At 36.3% G+C, this 17,842-nt stretch overlaps 2 protein-coding genes and 1 pseudogene across 2 annotated transcripts; all 3 read left to right on the top strand.

Moving 5' to 3' along the window:
* The first annotated feature begins 1,620 nt into the window (after positions 1 to 1,620).
* On the top strand, positions 1,621 to 3,474 carry LOC132276304 (cytochrome P450 71B37-like). Its single transcript, XM_059777674.1, has 2 exons — positions 1,621 to 2,557; positions 2,848 to 3,474. Exons 1-2 carry the CDS (start codon positions 1,649 to 1,651, stop codon positions 3,472 to 3,474), a joined length of 1,536 nt encoding a protein of 511 aa, XP_059633657.1. The 5' UTR covers positions 1,621 to 1,648.
* Positions 3,475 to 5,211: 1,737 nt separating this feature from the next.
* LOC132276303 (cytochrome P450 71B36-like) lies at positions 5,212 to 8,050 on the top strand. Its single transcript, XM_059777673.1, has 2 exons — positions 5,212 to 6,174; positions 7,227 to 8,050. Exons 1-2 carry the CDS (start codon positions 5,272 to 5,274, stop codon positions 7,833 to 7,835), a joined length of 1,512 nt encoding a protein of 503 aa, XP_059633656.1. The 5' UTR covers positions 5,212 to 5,271; the 3' UTR covers positions 7,836 to 8,050.
* A 6,004-nt stretch (positions 8,051 to 14,054) lies between these two features.
* Positions 14,055 to 15,721, top strand: LOC132278228 (cytochrome P450 71B36-like; annotated as a pseudogene).
* The last annotated feature ends 2,121 nt before the right edge of the window (positions 15,722 to 17,842 follow it).

Raw genomic sequence — 17,842 nt, 5'->3', positions numbered from 1 at the left:
ATTACATGCCGTGCTGCTGGTTAGGTTGTTCTTCGTGTTCGGGAGTTCATGTTCGAGTCTTGCACTCTACCTTTCTCTTTAATCACCAACCTTTAACATCTTTGTTATAAAAAAAAAAACCCTAGGGTGGTACATATAGATTATACAAATAATTTTTATTTTTTTTTAATTTTCTATGTCATATATTTTTTTAAGAATGTTAGAAAGTGAAATAAATGAAAGAAAAATATAAAAAATTTTCAAGCTTGTATTTGGTTAGGATGTGAACCAAATAATTCCAAAAACTAGTTAAAAGTCTTAATAATTGAAAGAATTTTCTTACCATATCACCAAATTCAGATTCGAAAATAAGAATTTCATACACGTGTTTGGAATCTTTGACCCGTGTGGATAGAAATCGATTACGAAGAATAAACCCGTAGTATGAAGAACATTTCAGGGCTTATTTAAAAGAAGGAAAAAAACATTTCAGGGCTTAATTGAAACTAAAATATACAACACCAATTTCACGGAAAATAAATATTTTTCCTTTCTTTTCTTTTCTTTAGAATGAAACACTAATTTGGAAATTTAAGCAATCCTACTATTTCAAAAACGTTCCTTTTCTTGCTAAAAAAAAATTATGACATTCATTACTTCCCAACACTTTTTCTAAATCAGTAATTATAGAAACTTGGGACAATCACTTCTTCCTTCATGCTCATGGTGAAGTTCAAAAAATCACCAAGGCAGGTCTGGTCTGGGCTTGGGTTTAATCAGAAGCCCAAAACCAATTATCACAGTCCCAGAATCATTCGACCCAAAAGGCGAAGCCCATTAGTCTTTTGGATTTCTATGATTTGATCGTCAGAGCTTCTAAAACTCTGGTAAGGTCATTTGACCCACAAAATATTATTCAGTATTCTCTCAACAATATATATTTTAGTAAATTACTTTTCTGTGTTCTAATTTTCTGTTAAACTTGTTTCTGAATTTTTATTTTATTTATTAATTTATTTTCAATTCTGAGCCCAACATTGTTTTGGTTGTATTCATAGATCAATTTCATTTGGTTTTGGGTGACTACGCATTTAATTCAAGAATCCAACTTTTGGGTGGCTATGCATTTAAACTTGTCCTGTTAGTTTTTCATTAACAAAAACACTTGCTGAAGGAAAAAGTAAATGACAAGTAAGAGATTAAAGTATCAAGATGTGATTTTAATTTCTAGACCTATCACTTCCATTCAAATTATTATTATTATTATTATTGTTATTATTATTATTATTATTATTATTTTATTTAAGATAGATCACAACAATCATTTTAATACTAGATTCTTCACACCATATTCAATCATACATTATCTAGGGGCAATCTAATAATTGTTATCACAAATCGTGCTAAATAGTAAATGCCCATAACCAACATCACGCCTGACATCTCTCTAAAATCCAAAATAAATAAATTATTCAAAATATTTGTCTAAAATTGATCTAGTAGCAACAATCATCTTTATATATGCATTACAGACAGATTTTTATGGACACAGATGGTTTGGGCTATACAAAGATAATATAGTTGATAAAGCCAATAATGGACATGGATGGGCTTGTCTATATCAAGAATCATAATGCATTACATACCAATATACCAAGATCAAGCTTCAATGGCTCTCTATACCACACTTCTTTGGCTTTCACTTCTCCTATTTCTTCCTCTAATAGTAATGCTTCTCATGAAAATGAAGATAGTGAAGAGACAGAACAAGCAGCTTCCTCCCGGCCCTCCTAAGCTTCCCATCATTGGTAACTTGCACCAGATTGGTACGTTGGCTCACCGCTCCCTATGGCAGCTCTCCAAGAAATATGGCCCGGTCATGTTTCTGAAACTCGGTAGCATTCCTACTCTAGTAGTCTCATCCGCGGAGGCTGCAAGAGAGGTCCTGAAAATTCATGATCTTGACTGTTGCAGTAGACCACAGCTAGCTGGCATTCGAAAACTTTCATACAACTATATAGACATAGCTTTTGCACCATATGGTGATTACTGGAGGGTAATGCGGAAAGTTTCTGTTCTTGAACTCTTTAGCACAAAGAGGGTTCAGTCATTTCACTTCATCAGAGAAGAAGAGGTTTCTTTGATGGTCAACTCCATTGCCCAATTATCCTCTTCTACAACTGCTGTTGATCTTGGTGAGAATATGCTTTCCCTTACTGCAAATATAACCTGTAGGGTTGCTTTTGGGAAGAGTTTTAGAGGAAGTGGATTCGATAGTGATAGATTTAAAGAAATGATTTATGAAGCCATGACGATGTTAGCTTGCCACTTTTCATCTGATTTCTTTCCATCCGTGGGATGGATCATCGACAGGCTCACTGGTCTCCATGGGAGGCTTGAGAGGATTTTCCACGAATTAGATGCTTTCTACCAAGAGGTGATCGACGATCACCTCAATCCTGGGCATGTCAAACAGGATCAAGAAGACATTATTGATATTCTGCTGAGAATGGAGAGAGATGAAGCTGAACTTGATGCATTCCACTTCACTAAGGATCATATAAAGGCAATTCTCATGGTAATCTGCTGACCTCTAAATTTTTTTCTGTTTATGTGGATAAACTTCTCACACATTATGCTTGACTTCTTGCTCATAATTTTTACAACTTAGATTCATCACACTGCATCATTACTTGTATCAGCATTTAGTGGCAATGAAGCAGATTGATATTCTTCAGCTGTTAGTCATATCAATTGAACTCCTGACAGTAGCCTCTCTAGCTAATTGTTCGTCTATTGCTTGTTAGGGTCATCACTGTGTAACTGAAATTATCTTCTCATAATGTTTTATACCTTTTCATTTCTCAGAATATATTCCTGGCTGGAGTAGACACCGGTGCAATTACCATGGAATGGGCAATGGCAGAGCTTGTTCGGAACCCCAAATTGATGCATAAAGCACAGGATGAAGTCAGAAACTGTGTTGGAAAGAAAGGATATGTCTCCGAAAGTGACCTCGATCAGCTTCACTTCCTTAAGATGGTGGTGAAAGAAACATTAAGATTGCACCCTCCTGCTCCACTTCTGGTTCCAAGAGAAACCATGTCCAACAACTTTAAGCTCAACGGTTATGACATTTACCCCAAAACACTAGTCCATGTCAATGTCTGGGCGATTGGGCGAGATCCCAATATCTGGAATGAGCCAGAAGAATTCTTCCCAGAGAGGTTTATCGATAGTTCAGTTGATTTCAAAGGACAACATTTTGAGTTCTTGCCCTTTGGCGCTGGTCGGCGTGGTTGTCCTGGTATGCAAATGGGAACCTCAATGCTTGAGATTGCAGTAGCGAACCTCTTGTATCATTTCAATTGGGAATTGCCCAATGGAATGAATGTGGAAGACATGAACATGGAGGAATCACCAGGACAAACCATCCACAGGAAGTGCCCTCTTAAGCTTGTGCCAATCATCCATAAGTGGCCAACAGAAGATTAACATTCACTGAGGAGAAACATACTCTTTAAAATCTACAATTGCTACCATTTGCCACTACAAATATAAACGTGGATGATAAATAATTGCAGCTATTTGTGGAAGTTACTGTAATAAGTGGCTCATTATGATGTGCTAGAGATTGACTTGTACAACATAAATGAAGGATTCAGCTGTTATTTTAAATCACAATCTAAAATAATAGGGACAGGTTGAGTGACTTTTGATATCAAAGCATCCAACAGAGCAAGGCAGCAGTATTATTGACTTACAGCAAAAGAAAGCAGCAGCAATATATGTATATGTGTGTGTGTGTGTGTGTGTGTATAAGACAGCTTCAGTGACAATATGTGACTTTAGTAGTAACTAGGCTTTGGATGTGAATGTGAATGTTTCCTTTGGTGAATGGAATGCATAGACATTAAAACTAACTTCATTGAATGACCTTTTAACTAGCTGGTTTATTCCTGGTTCTTACACAACTAATGATGAAGTTAGGAATTTGCTCTAGAAAGGGTTATATTGCATATTACTAAAATAAAAAATATATTAACTAAAAAAATAAATACATAAACTTAGAAATATTTATTGTAATATTTCCACTTACTGCATTTACAATTATTATTATTTTGATATTATGAAAAAATTGAATAATATTTTCATTACATACTTGGTCCGACTAAGGGTTCTAAAATTCTTCCTTCCTGGCCTCTTTTAGAGTAAATAGAGATTGAGATGGTCAAATAGAGAGAGATGAGAGAGGACATTCTTCAAGTCGAGAGAAATTTCGACAAGCTCATCCTTTGGAAGCAGTAGTAAGTGTTCATCAACTAGCAAAAGGCTACTCATTCTCTTTCGGAAGCTGCCCAATGATAAGTTTTCACCAACTAGTCAAAGGCTACTCGTGACATTGGACAAATTCTATCGTTTTAAGAGCTCATTTTTTTTTAAAACATTTTTCAGAGCTATAAAAGACTGCTGATGTTTTTGAAATTTTCATTGGAGGGCGAAACATACTCGAATTTTTCCGAATTTTAATAGTTATCCCAGTTTAGTCATTTGTTTAGCCACCTGTTTTTATGATTCCCTTTACTAGTATAAAACGATACACATTAATAATATTCGAGTTTCTCTGCAATTTGTGATTCCAAATACAGTAGCTCTTTTGTACTCCCAAATACAACTTTAACATAATTCTCAATTTAACTTCCACTTGGCCAAGGCGATGATATGCTCATATGCATATGTAACTCACACAATAACAAAACTCAATTTTACTTGTGCTAAGTTTGCACAACACTCCTTTGACTTTGATACATGACGAGTTCTTCTATTCCTTTTTGGCAACTAATGGGGCGTGAAATGCTTTTCACTTCTTATTTTATTACATATTAAGACTATTGACTATCATTCATATGTTAATGTTAATTTTTCACTTTCCCAACAATGTATTGATTAGTTAACTATTTTGTATTAGGGTGTGTTTGCTCTTGCATCATAAAACAGAAAATAAAGCGCCATTATTTCAATAGAGTTTTTCTTATAAGAGTGGATAAGCATCCGAATTCAAAGCATCTGGATGCGTTGGAGTGGGATGTCATTCAGTCTTTGTTCACAAGTCAGAGTCATAGATATATATGAATCTTAATGACATCAATTTCGTGTTATTATGCAAAGCAAAAGACAAATTGAATAGGATGAGGTTGACGTACCTAGACAGATTGTTCTGGACATGGACTGTTGGGGTGTATATGTTAGTCTTCATCTGTGCATCACATACAAGATCATAAAGCTCCTCCGATGGCTCTCTACACCACACCTCTATGGCTGCTTCTCCTCCTCTTTCTTCCTCTAGTGATACTCGCTAAAAAGATAAGAGCCAATAGACGAAACAAGCAGCTTCCTCCTGGCCCTCCTAAGCTGCCCATAATCGGTAACTTGCACCAGATTGGTATATTGACTCACCAATCTCTATGGCAGCTCTCCAAGAAATATGGCCCAGTCATGCTTCTGCAACTTGGTGGTGTACCCACTCTTATAGTCTCATCTGCCGAGGCTGCAAGAGAGGTCCTGAAAATTCATGATGTTGATTGTTGCAGTAGACCACCGTTAGCTGGCACAGGAAAACTCTCATACAACTATCTAGACATAGCTTTTACACCATATGGTGAATACTGGAGGCAGATGCGGAAGATTTGTGTTCTTGAACTCTTCAGTGCAAAGAGGGTTCAGTCATTTCAGTTCATTAGAGAAGAAGAGGTTTCTTTGATGGTCCGTTGGATTGCTCAATTGTCTTCTTCTGGTAGTCCTGTTGATCTTAATGAGAAGATGCTTTTCCTCACTGCAAATATAACTTGTAGGACATCTTTTGGGAAGAGTTTTAGAGGAAGTGGATTTGACAGTGATAGATTTCAAGAAATGATTACTGAAGCGATGGCCTTATTAGCTTGCCGCTATGCATCCAATTTCTTTCCATCTGCAGGATGGATCATTGATGGGCTCACTGGTCTCCATGGGAGGCTTGAGAGGAGCTTCCGCGAGTTTGATGATTTCTACCAAAAGGTGATTGACGATCACCTTGAGAGTGGGGGAATGAAACAGGATCAGGAAGACATTATTGATGTTCTGCTGAGAATAGAGAGAGATGAAACTGAAGTTGGTACAGCCAAATTGACTAGAGATCACATCAAAGCAATTCTCATGGTAAGCGGCTAACCTCTGCTTTTATGTCTCAAGACTCTCAACTCACTTTTCAAGTATTATGTTTGTAATCTTGATCTCAATTATATGAATACCACATAATTGCATATTCCTGAAGTTAATTATTATGTTCCGGCACCACATCTAGTGTGAGCCTATACATGATTTGGTTAATGATGGAACCCTAAAACCTAAGAGACGAATTTGAATCCCTTCCAGTGCAATGGACAGTCCAGAACATAGGAAGTGGGTGAAGATCACCTCATATGGAGGTGTAGACCCCATAGGTAGAGTGGAGACTCTTTGTGGAATGATCTCCATCCTCTCTTGTGCAACGAGAATAGTATTCCCCAGTGCAAAGAGATGATCCAAATTCCATGTAGATCATGGTACATCTCTCTTATGCAACTTCCAAAAAAATTCTTGCAAGAGGTAGATGATCGAAAAGGGAAAAGCTATCATGGGATGCTGGCAAGAATTAAAATACTCTCCTGCACTGGGAGGTCTGGTGCACCAACCAATGGTGGTGATTGTCAACCACCATGTAATGGGTCCCAGTTGATGGTATCAATCACCACTATAATTGTGTACCGGACCTCTCCTCTTCTAGGGAAGATATGGGTTCGTGAGTGTGTCCTCGCAGCTGTTAGATTGAGAGAAACCACAACTTACCCACTCAATCCAACAACTAAGAGGACTCTTGCTTCAAGAGTGCCCTCGTTATGAAAAATGTATGTAATGATAGGGCTGTTCGATCAAGTTTAATACCCAAAATACCATACATTTAATTAACGATTTCCATATTCCCTTGGATTTTTTAATTGATTCATGGTTAAATTGTTTAAGTTCACAGTACAGCATTGATAATACCTGCGGCAAAATATGGAAGCCAAATTTTACGGTAGTGAGGCAGAATGATCTTCAGTTGACTGTCATATCAATCGAACTCCTGATATTATATAGTAGCAGCATAACTTGCCCATCTAGTGCTCATTAAGCTCTTCACTGTAAAAACTGAGACCCTGTTCTGTCTAATTTGCTATTTTTTGTTTCAGAATGTATTCCTTGCTGGAGTAGATACCAGTGCAATTACCATAGAGTGGGCGATGACAGAGCTTGCTCGGAACCCGAGAGTGATGCAGAAAGCACAAGATGAAGTCAGAAATTATGTTGGAAAGAAAGGACTAGTCTCTGAAAGTGACCTTGATCAGCTTCACTTCCTTAAGATGGTGGTGAAAGAAACATTCAGATTGCACCCTCCTGGTGTACTTCTGATTCCAAGAGAAACCATGTCCAACTTTAAGCTCAATGGTTACGACATTTACCCGAAAACACGAGTCCATGTTAATGTCTGGGCAATAGGTCGGGATCCCAATATCTGGAAGGATCCAGAGGAATTCTTCCCAGAGAGGTTTATTGATAGCTCTATTGATTTTAAAGGACAACATTTCGAGCTCTTGCCCTTTGGTGCTGGTCGACGAGTCTGTCCTGCCATAAGTACGGGGGTGTTAATGGTTGAGCTTGCTCTCGCGAATCTCTTATGCTATTTTGATTGGAAATTGCCAGATGGAATGAAGGAGGAAGATATCGACGTAGAAGAAGCAGCTGGACAAACTATCCGCAAGAAGTTTTCTCTTAAGCTCGTGCCAATCATCCATCAGTAGCCGCAAGAAGTTTTTTTTCCTGACAAATAACACAACACCCACATGTTCCTATTAGAACTTGAACTCTCCACCTTCCACTTTAGTACGACAAGGCTACAACCTTTGTTGGTACTAGAAGATAAACATTAGCCACTCCAAGTATATGTGGAGGTCGAAAGGCTGTGACTATGTAATACCTACCGTGTTGATGGATAATATGATCTTGTTTTGTCTTATCCAGAAGGCCCAGTCACCAAATTTTTAGGACCCCTCTCTCTCACACGCATGCACAAGCAAATTTATCCTGGTGTTCAGCTCAGCTACATTTTTTTATCTTCAATACAGTTAAGAGTCATTACCTCGTTCTCAGAGGATGCCTCTTTCTTGAAGATAACCAGAAAAGGCTCCAGTTGCCGTATGAACTGCAGAACAAATGTTCGACACAGAGGTGCCACAGCCTTTCTGGGTGTGTTCATATTGTCTCCAAAGGGAACTGTCTGCTGCAGAAAAAGTCCCCATAAAAAACAAGCTGAATAATATCAAATTAAAGACTTAGAAGTAAATATCAACCACAATTTCTGCAATTAAAGCTGTTCCACAATTCACTTCGTTTTCTCTCCCCCACCCTTCAGGATAAATAGCCTCGTACCAGCATCTTGCAAGCCAATCTGTGATTTAAAACAAAACAAATTTGGAAACAAATAATCAGATTGCACATTATCTTCTTACGAACCTATAGTTAAATTTTTTTTTTTTTTTGTAACAGATCTTTGTTGAGTTTTTATGACAGAATGAGCTCCTATAAAACTGACAAAACTATAAAAAAGTACAACAAAAATGTTGAGGCAGGAACATTAGAAGAGGACACATCATTTTCTTCATAGCAACTTCAATGTGGTACAATTAGTTGAAAAAAAAATGAACTTTGCCTATCAATAAGATGACCCTTAAAGGATGAATTTGCTATAAACTAATTTCATAACTTTTCATATATAAAAAATACAATAAATACACAAAGGGAGGACGGAATTAACAAAAGGAGCGTACTTCAAGAAAACGTTCAAAGAACGTGTCATTTGAACTCTGTTATTGCATGTCAAACCAATGGAAACCTGCAAAGTTCAACCAAACCCAATGCTGTTGCCAGCACTTGTATCTAGAGCCATTTTGATCCCTGTTGCCCCAAAATGTCAAGCTCTTTGAACTGGAGTAAGCTCCTCCACCCAATCAAAATAAATACACAAAGGGAGAAGAGAAGAAACAAAAAAGGAGTTCACTCAAAGCAAGGGTTCGGAAAGCTCCATCTCATTTGAACTTTTTTGTTGCGTGTCGGACTGATAAAAGCTTGCAGAGTCCAACCCAAGCCATTGCCAGGGCCATCACGGCTATTTGGAACCCTGTTTTCTTGAGTGTCAACCTCTATCACCCTATCCCTGAGCCTAGATGCCCTCACGTCTGCCAATCTCAATGATTTCTCAACGGCATCTCCTGCTGCCATGGCAGTAGTTGCTGTTTCTGCTTCAAATTTGAGCATTTTCTGACACTCCATCACAGCTTGCTTCTCCTCTTCAAGTCCTGGTGTAGGCAGCTAACTGAAGTACGACTAAGAACAAATAGTTTAATCGAATCATAAATAGAAGAATACTCAAGGAGAAAGAGGTATTGGGGAGAAATAAACATTATATACATATATATCACTATTAAGAGTTTGAATTCTGTATGTGCTATTGTTATGACAAAGCAGCAAACCCAAGATAAAATCAAGAATCACGACAGAAAAGTAAACACAACACATAAAGAACACAAAGATTTATACGTGGTTCGGCAACAACCTACGTCCACGGTTGAGATCCGGTGAAAGTCTTCATTATGTGTAAAATCAGAGATTACAAGTTTTCAGTCCCTCACTCGATTTCTGTACGAATTTCAGAATCTCTTTCTTATACCACTCCAAACCTTAAGTGCCCTTATATATCGGGCTACAAGAAACTAATTAAGGTCCACGATCCATGAGCAAAAAATGAGTCAAAATTTTTCCATCCAACGGGAAATCCGGGCCGTAAGCGGATCGCAACGCGACCTGGCAACAAATTCGGGCCACAACATCACAGCTATAATGAATACGGTTGTAAACACATTATCATGACCACCAAGGGCTGTAGCCAAGTGATAATTCCTCGCCTTCCAAAGTAGAATGTTGAGGGTTTGAGTCACTATAGGGGGGTACAGCGGATGGGTGAGTTTCTTGCCAAGGTTAAAAAAAAAGGATCATTACTATAAAGCCATAAGGTCATAAAAAAAATGAGCTTCTCAGTTATGTATCCATGGTGACAACTGAAAGAAAACAGACCTCATAATCGACTAATTTACAGCGTAACCCAAACATCCCAAATTCTGTAAATTATTCCCAAGCTAACAATAAAACTCCCAAATTGATCCAAATACTCATAGCAGGAAAACATACATTGCCATCTCTACTCTCTATTTTATTTCTTCCAATTTCTTTCCCAACAATATGCCTAACTATAATATACTATAATTTTAATTCCATCCCTACCTGTGTGGGGACAAATGTATAGAAACAATCATATGTGTCATAATGACATTTACACTGTCCAATGTGTGAAGCAATAGTTTTCTGTTTCTCATGGTAGAAAATATCTTTAGGCTTCATTCTTCCTCATACATCAATCATGAAGTATTCTAAGCTGGCCAATTTGCCATAACCAGGCAATAACAAATTAGAAAATTTTTCCAAGGGGGAGGAATTGAGATTGAGATAATTTTAGATGAATTCATGCCTACATTTTTCGACTTCATATTTTCTCTGTGTGAGTGCTAATGAGGCTGAACCACGCTGACACCCAGCTCAACTGATGCTAAAATCAGTTGCAGACAGTGTTCAAAGACTCAGCTAAAGTTAAGAAGAAGCACGGAAACTCCTACAAATCTTCCATGTCCGCATCAAACAACTGGAAAATACCAACTCTTCGAGAACACAACCAAGCATGTGTGTCTCTGACACGTGATAAATGTGTTCATAATTCAAAATGAATTTCATTATAATGAAGACAAGGTTGACACATTTTAGACACTTCCTACAAATATAAAATGATTCATATGTGACAAACTTGGAACATAGGTGGGAATATAGAGTACCCACTTCTTGGCCCTTCTAAAAGCGGCCATGAAACACTTATCAAAACAAACAATTTTCAACGTACACTTTAGGGGTTGTTTATGGTAACATTTGTGTTTAATATTTACTACTTCTATTTATAAGTGTTTGTGATTAATTTTTAGTTTCCAAAAAACAAAAGCAATGTTTGGTAATAGTCATTTGTATCATGAATTTTGCAAACAGTAAACAAAAAAAAACATGTTTGGTATCGTAGATATGCTGCATTTGTTTAATATAACTGCAAATGGGTATATGAAAGCAAGGTTTATGCTAATTCCTCCATCCTTGTCAATTAAGTAAAAGCAAACCACACATTGCAGCTACTTATTTTGATGTCATGGTGTGCTTAAAGAAGTACTATAAGAAAGCAGATAAATTAATGCCTTTGGCTTTCAATGCTTAAAATGACATGGGAATATAAAGTATTCATGCTCGGACACTGCCAATGAATCAAACATGTTCATAGCATTAAAGTTTACCAGCAACATCCAAATTGATCTGACTGAAATTCCGTTAATATCGTGAACTTCAAAATAAAAAAATTCAATCACCTAGATTAACGATAGTCAGCATACCCAACCAACACAAAAAAATGATCGAATTAAACTCCAGTGACGGAGAAATTTTATACAGAAAAAAGAAGAAGATGAACTATCAAAACTAATTTATATGACAAACCCAAAACAAGATCATAAGGGGAAAAAAATTCACAAAAGAATAAGAAAGGATTGAAATTAACACAATGATCTCAAAGAATAATGTAGAGGGAAGGGCAGATTTGATTTCAACAGGTCATGGATAACACAAAGATCCCTAAAAGAATGGTATCAGCATCACTTCAGGAAATATTCCTAATAAAAAAGACAATCTTAAAGACAAATTCAGAGAAACATAGGCATTCTAGCTTCACCGGAGATGATATCTAAGAACGTGAGGTTCAAATAATAATAATAATAATAATAATAAATTGCCTGTATTTCATGATCTCGTAGATCCAAAGCTTTGTCGGCAGCGAACTTCATCATCGAGAGAGGTTACGGTTTGGCGAGAGGGTTTTGAGGTATTTGCAGAGGGAGGCCTTGAGTGAGGGGAGAGATACTAATAAAGAGCAGTTAGTGTGCAATTTGTTTCCCGCGTTTCACTCATTAGCCTGAATCCCCCGATAGGGCTACACAATTAAACGTGTTATTTTTAGGTGTTCTTAAAAATGAAAATAGCATGACAATTGCGAGAAAATTATTTCACTCACTTTAGTTCTACTTATTTATTTTCTGTTTAAAAATAAAAATAACTTTTTATATCAATGACGAAAACTAAACCCACAGGAAGAAATTTTTGTGGCTTTAATGGAAACTAAAATATATAACACCTTTATGATGGAAAATATATAATTTTCATTTTTTTTTTTTCTTTTTCACGAAACACTTTTGAAAATTGTTCCTTTTCTTGCTACCAAAACACGAAAAAAAATAGTTGCATGACAATTACTACTTTCCAACACTTTCCTTTTTCTCTTTCTTCTTCCTCCAAGCTTATTGTGAAGTTCAAACAATCACCAAGGCAGGTGTGGGCCATTATATGATGAGTTTATGGGCTATTTTTGTTACTAAGAAGCCCAAAACCAATGATCATAGCTTTGGAATCATTCGACCCAAAAGGCTAAGCTCTTTTAAATTTCTACACCAAGCTTTATTTGTCTTCAACGAGCATGGTAAATGTTAATGACCCCATCAACAGATATTCTAAAATTTGGTTAAGATCATTATTGTTGATTATTCTCTGAACATATATGATTTTACTCAATTACTTTGCTATGTTCCATATTTCTGTTAAACTTGTTTATGATATATATATATATATATTAAAATTTATTATTATTATTATTATATTTTTTAATTCCGGCCCCAACTTTCTATCTCTTACCTCCCAACATACATCACACGAAAATAATTCTTAAAGCCAACGTGGATAGCCGAAGATGTTTTTATCCCTTTAAGCAGTGAATGGGATAAGCATAAAAAATTAAAACCCCTTTCCTCTACATCCATCCATCGACTAAAAAAATAGAGAAATAGATCCAAATAATTCAACACGAAAGCAAGAAAAATAAATAACCAAAGAAAAGAGAGGGAAAAGGATGCGAAAATGACTCTGACAAACTTGTCCTGTTGGTTTAACATTATCAAAACTTGCTTGAAGAAGAAGAAAATAATAAGTTGGAGATTCAAGCATCGAGATGATTTTGCTAGGATTTTATCAAATAGAGCTATCACTTTCATTCAATTTATTTTTTTATTTTTTATTTTTAAGAGATTATCACACCAAAAAAACAGCCATTTTAATAATAGATTCTTTGCAACATATCGAATCATATATTATCTGAAGTAATCTATTATTAATTATTATCACAAATTATATAGGTTGACGTTTAAATTATTCATAATATTTGTTTAAATTGAATCAAGTTCAATAAAAACCCTTTCGGCGACACACCTCATACTAGAGAAATAGGTCCAAATAACATTGTTCAACACAAAAACATAAAAAGTAAAGAAAAGAAAAAGAAAAAGTAAAGAGAAGAAAAATGATGCAAAATGACTCAATTGGTTTTACATTAACAAAAACTTGCTTAATGAAGAAGACTTGATAAGTGAGAGATTCAAGCATCAAGGTGATTTTGTCATGATTTTAATTTCTGTGCACTTTCATTCAATTTTTATTTATTTATTTATTATATAAGTATATTATTTTCAAGATAGATTATGGCACCAAGAAAACAACCATTTTAATAATTGATTCTTCTCAGCATATCAAATCATATATTATCCGGACAATCTATTATTAATCATTAACTTAAATCAGCCTGCCTGATGTCTCTCCAGGTCCGAATTAAATAAATTATTCATAATATTGGTCTAAATTGAATCAAGTTCCAACAAATCTTTGTATATGCATTATACACATAGCTTTTGCACCATTTGACAATAATGGACTTGGATGGCTTGGCTATAAATAGATGAATGAAAATCATAATGCATTACATACAAGATCGAGCTTCAATGGCTCTCTACACCATACTTCTTTGGCTTCCTCTTCTCTTGTTTCTTCCTTTAATGCTTCACCTAAAAAAGAAGATAGGGAAGAGACAAAACAAGCAGCTTCCTCCTGGCCCTCCGAAGCTTCCCATCATCGGTAACTTGCACCAGATTGGTACATTGACTCACCAATCTCTATGGCACCTCTCCAAGAAATATGGCCCCGTCATGCTCCTGCAATTTGGTGGTGTACCCACTCTTGTAGTCTCGTCCGTGGAGGCTGCAAGAGAGGTCCTGAAAACTCATGATGTTGATTGTTGCAGTAGACCACCGTTAGCTGGCACTGGAAAACTCTCATACAACTATTTGGACATAGCTTTTGCACCATTTGATGATTACTGGCGGGACATGAGGAAGATTTTTGTTCATGAACTCTTCAGCGCAAAGAGGGTTCAGTCATTTCAGTTCATTCGAGAAGAAGAGGTTTCTTTGATGATCAGTTCGATTGCTGAATTGTCTTCTTCTGGTAGTCCTTTCAATCTTAATGAGAAGATGCTTTTCCTCAATGCAAATATAATTTGTAGGACTGCTTCTGGGAAGAGTTTTAGGGGGAGTGGATTAGATGGTGATAGGTTTCAAGAAATGATTATGGAAGCGATGGCACTATTAGCTTGTCCCTATGCATTGAATTTCTTTCCATCCGCAGGATGGATCATTGACAGGCTCACTGGACTCCATGGGAGGCTTGAGAGGAGTTTCCGTGAGTTTGATGATTTCTACCAAAAGATGATTGATGATCACCTCAATCCTGGGCAAATGAAACCGGATCAGGAAGACATTATTGATGTTCTGCTGAGAATAGAGCGAAATCAAACTGAAGTTAGTACAGTCAAATTCACCAGAGATCACATCAAGGCAGTCCTCATGGTATGCAGCTAACCTCTTTTTATTTGTCTCAACTAACTTTTCAAGCATAATGGTTGTATTCTTCATCTCAATCATATGCCCCCTGCAACTTCCAATAAAATTCTTGCAAGCGGTGGATGATGAAAAAACTATCATGGGATGTTGAACCTATAATTGCTATTTTTGTTTCAGAATGTATTCCTCGCTGGAGTAGCTACCAGTGTGGGCAATGGCAGAGCTTGCTAGGAAGCCGAGAGTGAGGCAGAAGGCACAAGATGAAGTCAGAAATTGTGTTGGAAAGAAAGGAAAAGTCTGTGAAAGTGACCTTGATCAGCTTCACTTCCTGAAGATGGTGGTTAAAGAAACACTGAGATTGCACCCTCCTGGTTTACTTCTGATTCCAAGGGAAACCATGTCCTACTTTAAGCTCAATGGTTACGACATTTACCCAAAAACATGAGTCCATGTTAATGTCTGGGCAATAGGTCGGGATCCCAATATCTGGAAGGATCCAGAGGAATTCATCCCACGGGTTTATTGATAGCTCTATTGATTTTAAAGGACAACATTTCGAGCCCTTGCCCTTCGGTGCTGGTCGACGCGTCTGTCCTGGATTGCATTCAGTGACATTAGTGATTGAGCTTGCTCTAGCAAATCTCTTATACTATTTTGATTGGAAATTGCCAGATGGAATGAAGGAGGAAGATATCGATGCGGAAGAAGCAGCTGGACAAACTATCCGCAAGAAGTTCGCTGTCAAGCACGTGCCAATCATCCATCAGTAGCCACCAGAAGATTATTATTTTTTTCTCCTTCTTGACAAATAATACACGCACCCACATGTTCTTGTGGAGGGCGAATGGCTGTGACTATGTAATACCTATTGTGTTCATGGATAATATGATCTTGTTGTCTTACCCAGAAGACCCAGTCACAATTTTTAGGATATCTCTCTCGTGCGAGCACAAACGAGCAAGTTCATCCTGGTGTGTTCAGCTAAGCTGCATTTTTTTATCTTCAATACAGTTCAGAACCATTACCTCGTTTTCAGAGGATGCCGCTTTCTTCAATATAACCAGACAAGGCTCCAGTGCCATATGAACTGCAGAACAAATGTTCGAAACAAAAGTGTCACAGCTCTTCTGGTGTGTTCATATTGTCTCCAAAGGGAACTGTCCGCTGCAGAAAAAAGTCTCCATCTAAAAAAATACTGAATAATATCAAATTAAAGACTTAAGAGGTTAATATCAACCACAATTTCTGCAATTAAAGCTTTTCCACAATTCACTTCATTCTCCCTCCCCCCACCCTTCAGGATAAATAGCCCCGTACCAGGATCTTGCAATCCAATCTGTGATTTGAAACCAAACATATTTGTAAAACAATGATCAGATTGAACATTATCTTCTTAGAACCATTCCAGATGTTAACCTACTTACGAGCCTAGAGTTTAAAAAATTTGTAACAGATCTTCGTTAGTTTTTATGACAGAATGAGTTCCTATAAATTAAAAAAACTAAAAAAAAAAAAAAAAATTGTAAAGGCAAGAACATAAGAAGAGGCAACTTCATTTTCTTTACAGAAACTTCATTGCGGGTACAATTAGTTTAAGTGCCTGTAAATAAGAAGACCTTTAAATATAACTGAAGAATTCAGCTGTGATTCTAAATCACAATATAAAATAAAGAGGACAGGTTAAGTGACTTTTTAACACCAAAGCATCCAACAGAGCAAATATATATATATTGGGTAAAAGCATCAATATATTGACTTACCAAAAAAGAAAAGAAGCAACAATATGTATATAAGACAGCTTCAGTGACAAGCAGTGATTTCTGCATTAACTGGTTTCATAATGCCTATGGAGTAGTAAATAAATATTCAAAAATTTAGGCGAATGGAATGCATAAAGATTAACTAACTTCAATGGATGAAGCTACGAATTTTCTCTAGAAGGATGACTTTGCATATTACCAAGATAAGAAAATATTAAACTAAAAAATAAATGCAAAAACTTTAAAATATTGATTGATAATATTTCATTTTAGTGCATTTACAATTTTTTCCCCCTTCAAAATTTGATATTATGAGAAAATTGAATGATATTTTCATTATATATACGTAGTCCAACTAAGATAGGGTTCTAAAATTCTTCCTTTCCAGCCTATTTTCTACATAGAGATTGAGATAGTCATAGAGAGATGGACGGGAGAGGACCTTCTTCAAGTTAATGGAGAGAACTTTAGAGGAGACAGAACTTTTGACAATCTCATCCATTTCTCGATTAGAAGCAGTCCAACAATCACTAATCAACAACTAGGTAAAGTCTTGGAAGACTGTTGAATTTTTTTAGATTTTCGTTGGAGATCGAAACATACTCTGATTTTTCTGAATTTTGATAGTCATCTTTGTTTAGTCATCAGGATTTTCTCTTTATTTTTTGATGATTTTTAGAAATAGTGCCAAATAAACCTATTTTGGCAGTCTGTACAATTCTCTGACCAAATTAGCTGGATGAATTTTCATATGCGAATAATGGGTTGTGAAATGCTTTTGAGATCTTATTTTAGATGTTTTTTATGTTTATATATTAAGACTTTTATTGATTAACAATCATAAGTTAGTCATATTTGGTGGTGTCGCCTTGGATACTTAGTTTATTACTGTGATAAAAGAAGGAATTATAAGAACGCAAGATAATATCTGTACCAGTTCATTGCTCCCAACAATGTCTTGATTAGTGAACTCTTTTATTTTGTATTAGGGTGTGTTTACTCTTGCATCATAAAACAGATAAAAGCATAAAAGAGAGTGCCAACATTTCAGCCACTATCTAAGATAGATTAGCACAGTAAAGTACCAACATTTTAGTACCAAACTCCATGTCATATTGAATCAAATCTTAT

This window comes from Cornus florida, unplaced genomic scaffold, assembly GCF_030987335.1.
Source record: "Cornus florida cultivar Cherokee Brave unplaced genomic scaffold, ASM3098733v1 CherokeeBrave_3.0.0_Hap2_Chr10, whole genome shotgun sequence".
Classification (NCBI taxonomy): domain Eukaryota; kingdom Viridiplantae; phylum Streptophyta; class Magnoliopsida; order Cornales; family Cornaceae; genus Cornus; species Cornus florida.
Note: the sequence above shows the minus strand (reverse complement) of the source record. Positions and strands in the feature narration are given on the sequence as shown.

Bases quoted from the DNA above. Each gene is read 5' to 3' on its own strand.
- LOC132276303 (XM_059777673.1), top strand. From the start codon at position 5,272: ATGGCTCTCTACACCACACCTCTATGGCTGCTTCTCCTCCTCTTTCTT. The intron at 6,175-7,226 runs GTAAGCGGCTAA...TTTTTGTTTCAG, and splicing joins ACATCAAAGCAATTCTCATG to AATGTATTCCTTGCTGGAGT.
- LOC132276304 (XM_059777674.1), top strand. From the start codon at position 1,649: ATGGCTCTCTATACCACACTTCTTTGGCTTTCACTTCTCCTATTTCTT. The intron at 2,558-2,847 runs GTAATCTGCTGA...TTCATTTCTCAG, and splicing joins ATATAAAGGCAATTCTCATG to AATATATTCCTGGCTGGAGT.